The 3,878-nt window shown below is 36.0% G+C and overlaps 1 protein-coding gene across 1 annotated transcript; it reads left to right on the forward strand.

Annotated features, from left to right (window-relative positions):
- The first annotated feature begins 764 nt into the window (after positions 1-764).
- Positions 765-3,217, forward strand: LOC109237416 (two-component response regulator ARR17-like). The gene is made up of 5 exons (XM_019403721.1): positions 765-1,051; positions 2,385-2,464; positions 2,543-2,620; positions 2,694-2,764; positions 2,858-3,217. Exons 1-5 carry the CDS (start codon positions 940-942, stop codon positions 2,952-2,954), a joined length of 438 nt encoding a protein of 145 aa, XP_019259266.1. The 5' UTR covers positions 765-939; the 3' UTR covers positions 2,955-3,217.
- Positions 3,218-3,878: the final 661 nt, after the last annotated feature.

Consider the following 3,878-nt stretch of genomic DNA (forward strand, 5'->3'; position numbering starts at 1 on the left):
AACATAACAATGGAAAGGCCATTATGGATTCAAATGTAGTTGATTGTGATTATTCAGACTTCTCATTAGTTAAAACAGAGTCATCAACATCATTAGACATATGGTTGATGGACTCGGCTTGTAGCTATAATATGTGTCCCAACAGGGACTGGTTCGTGGATTCTCAAGAAGGAGAATATGGAGTCGTCCACACAGCGAATAACAGCCCTCTTACCTTATATGGCATTGGTTCAATATGATTAAGGAACCATGATGGAATGATCAGAACATTAACAGATGTTCGATATGTACCGGGTTTGAAGAAGAATCTCATCTCTTGGGAGCCCTAGAATCAAAAGGGTTCAAAATCATTACAGAAAATGGAGTGATAAGAATATGCTCCGGTGCACTAGTGGTAATGAAGGCCAATCGGAAGAACAATAACATGTACCACTATCACGGTAGTACAGTTATTGGGACAACGATAGTGACATCCAGTGACGACAAAGAGGCAAAAGCAACCAGGCTATGGCACATGCACTTGGGACATGCTGGAGGAAAATCCTTGAAAACTCTATCAGATCAAGGATTGTTAAAAGGAGTAAAGACTTGCAACTTATAGTTTTGCGAGCATTGTGTCAAAGGGAAACAGACAAGGGTTAAATTTGGTAGAGCGGTCCATAATACAAAAGGCATTTTGGATTATGTACACTCTGATGTTTGGGGTCCTTCCAAAACACCTTCATTGGGTGGNCTACCCCCCCCCCCCCTCCCCCGTACCTTCTTCAAAATCTTTTTTTTCAGAAATTCCAAGTATCTTTCTTTTCCTTTAAATACCCACAAACCACATTGCTTTTTCTTTACACTTTGATTCTTGATTCTTCTCTTGTTTCTTGCATCTTCTTCTACCTCCTTTTATTATCCTTATATTGTCAAGTGAAAAGGAAAAAAAAGAAAAGAATGGATTTTTATGCATCTTCTTCAACAGAGGAACCCCATGTTCTAGCTGTGGATGACAATCTTGTTGATCGTAAACTTGTTGAGAGATTGCTCAAGAAATCCTCTTGCAAAGGTAATCACTTTCTTGCATCCTTTGATTTTGTAGTTAACTTACAATAACTGGATAATGTATGTGTTTCAGTTTCTCTTTATCACATAAGAAAAATGTAGTATTTGTTTCAATTTTATTATCTTATTCTCTATCCATATATAAAATCTTGAATGTTTCTCAAGCGATGCATTATTAAAATTAAACTCCTCCATCTAGATCCCCACCCCTCTGAATTCAGTGTATTGGCAGTGAGTGCAAAAGTACTAGTAATATTAGTATTAGAGGCGAATTCAGGATTTGATGGTTACATGTGTTACTGTTTTTAATGTAAACTTGCCTCTAGTCAAGGAGGTTGAATTAAGGTGTACATTTGGCTAGTTTGCTCAGTTTTGAATTGACTCGGTTCAGTTCAGTCTATTTTTCAATTGATTCAGTTCACTTTCTAGTCTTGGGCCTGGTAGGAAGCACTTAGATCGTGGCACCTGTCATAACTTTGTTACTCAAGGTGCCACGTTTGATTATATATTTTTTTACATGAAATATCAATGGTATACCAATACGAAACTATCGGAGCGATCGGGTGACGTACCACCCTCTTTCCTCTACAAAGATCCGCCCCTGATTAGCGCTAGCAGTTTTTCAACTTTACATATGTTAAGTTTTGCATCATTATCACATAATAGTATTAGGTGCAACGTAATTGAAGACTTCTAATTCCGATGGAACGGCAGTTAAAGAAAATAAAAAGAAATTTTTGAGAAAGTTTTTTTGGGGTGGGGTTGTAAGGGTGACCGTAACGTGTATGAAAAGTAAAATGACACCATCTTATTTAGATTTTTGGGCCAACCTTTTAGATATGCCAACCTTTATGAATACGTGATCACATATATCTTTCCGAATCCTTTGATGTGGACTTTTAGACTCAAACTTATGTCATTCTCATTATTTTCCTTTTCCCAGAAATAGGAAAATGCTCCTGGATAAAATATTTTATGATCATAAATACTGGATGTAGCACAAGAATAAGGGTCCTAACTAGCTCAGTATGGCCAGAAATTAATACCATGCCTCGAGTTGATTCATCTGTACCTAGTAAACATAATTTTATCTACTTCAATTCATCGGTACTAACTGAATATGCAAGTATTTTTTTCAGTGCGAATCATAATAGTCGGGCCAGTAAGTACTAGATATCGGATATGATTAAATTGGAAAAAGAATCTTTGAATTGTTTTGCTCTAAACATGGGTTCTTAAATATGACCATTATATCAAAACTGTAATTAAGATGATTGATTAATAAGATGAATATAATGAATCTTTAGTTTCTAAAAATTGTTTGTACTTTGCTTCAGTGACTACTGCAGAAAATGGTCTGAGGGCCTTGGAGTACTTGGGTTTGGGAGCTGATCAGGAGCATTCTATAAATGGCAATGTAATTTTTGATTTCTTTCTTATTTCAAGGGATGTTAGTAATAATATTTATATTTATATTTCCTTATAATTTCTGCAGGATTCACAGGTTAATATGATAATAACAGATTACTGCATGCCAGGAATGACTGGTTATGAGCTGCTTAAGAAAATCAAGGTAGTCTTCATTTTTTTTTGTTTCCGGTTAAGAGGTATTTTTGGCACAAATTAATTACTTGAAATGCAAGCAGGAATCGTCGATTTTGAAGGATGTACCAGTTGTGATTATGTCATCTGAGAACATTCCAACTCGAATTGATCAGTAAGTTTATCAATTGCTAGTCTCAAAATATTGAAATTTTGAACTCTGTTATCTGTTACTAATCGAAACAAATACATTTTCTGAAATGAATAGATGCTTAGAAGAAGGAGCTCAGATGTTCATGCTAAAGCCTCTGAAACACTCGGATGTCAAGAGATTACGATGTCAACTAATGCAATGCCAAGGATGAAGTGATCCTCCTTATTACTATCTTCTATTCTAAACGATTTGAAAAAAGAAGCTGAGAATGGTTTTGCATACACAGAACTAATTTGTTGGGATTTGGTATCATTTCTAAGTTAGTTAAAGGCTTGTAGCATCAAGGGATGCATATTCCCTTTTTGTCCACCGTAATAATTTTCTGATTTCTTGATTGTTGTTCATCAGAATTGTCAATACTAGCTAATGTCTGGAATATTCTTCTTCTGAATTTCATCACCACTTTGAACACCATTTCTTTGTTATATATAGCATTAGCATTAGTGTAAACTTTTTGTTTCTTTTGTAGATACCTTTGTAATTTAGTCAAGCCCTTTAAGGCCCAAGGGACAAAATTGATTGCAAAAAGAAGATAAAAGGAGGAACTGTGAGGAATGGTGTTAAAACCACATATTTTTATGGCCAAAGACAAAACTTATATACCTTGACTATATACAATAAGGGGTCGTTTGGTACATAAGGTTGACCACAAACTTGCTTTCCCCTTGTGGAGTATGCCTAGGTTCAATAACGGGCTCCTATGCCTCTCAATCTATTCCGAAACGCGTCTGAAACTCACCCGAGTCCTCGGGGTTCCAAACCAAATATCCACATAAGTCTAACAACATCATATGAATTCGCTCGCACGATCAAAATGCAAAAATAACACCTAAAACTACGAATCGGACATCAAAACTCATGAATTTCAAAGGAAAACTCAACAACCTTTAGAATTGCAACCAAGCGTCCGAATCCTTCCAATCCAACTCCAAATGACACTAAATTTTGCAGACAAGTTCCAAATAGCAAAACGGACATACTCTAAGTCCCAAAACCAAATTCTGAACCCGATAACCATAAAGTCAACCTACGATAAAACGTAGGAAAACTTCTAAACCTCAAATTGCCAACCTTC

The sequence above is a fragment of the Nicotiana attenuata genome, unplaced genomic scaffold, assembly GCF_001879085.1.
Source record: "Nicotiana attenuata strain UT unplaced genomic scaffold, NIATTr2, whole genome shotgun sequence".
Lineage (NCBI taxonomy): Eukaryota > Viridiplantae > Streptophyta > Magnoliopsida > Solanales > Solanaceae > Nicotiana > Nicotiana attenuata.

Excerpts from the sequence above, each read along its gene's own strand:
- LOC109237416 (XM_019403721.1), top strand. The coding sequence starts at position 940 with ATGGATTTTTATGCATCTTCTTCAACAGAGGAACCCCATGTTCTAGCT. Across the intron at positions 1,052-2,384 it reads CAAGAAATCCTCTTGCAAAG|TGACTACTGCAGAAAATGGT; the intron begins GTAATCACTTTC and ends ACTTTGCTTCAG. Across the intron at positions 2,465-2,542 it reads AGCATTCTATAAATGGCAAT|GATTCACAGGTTAATATGAT; the intron begins GTAATTTTTGAT and ends TAATTTCTGCAG.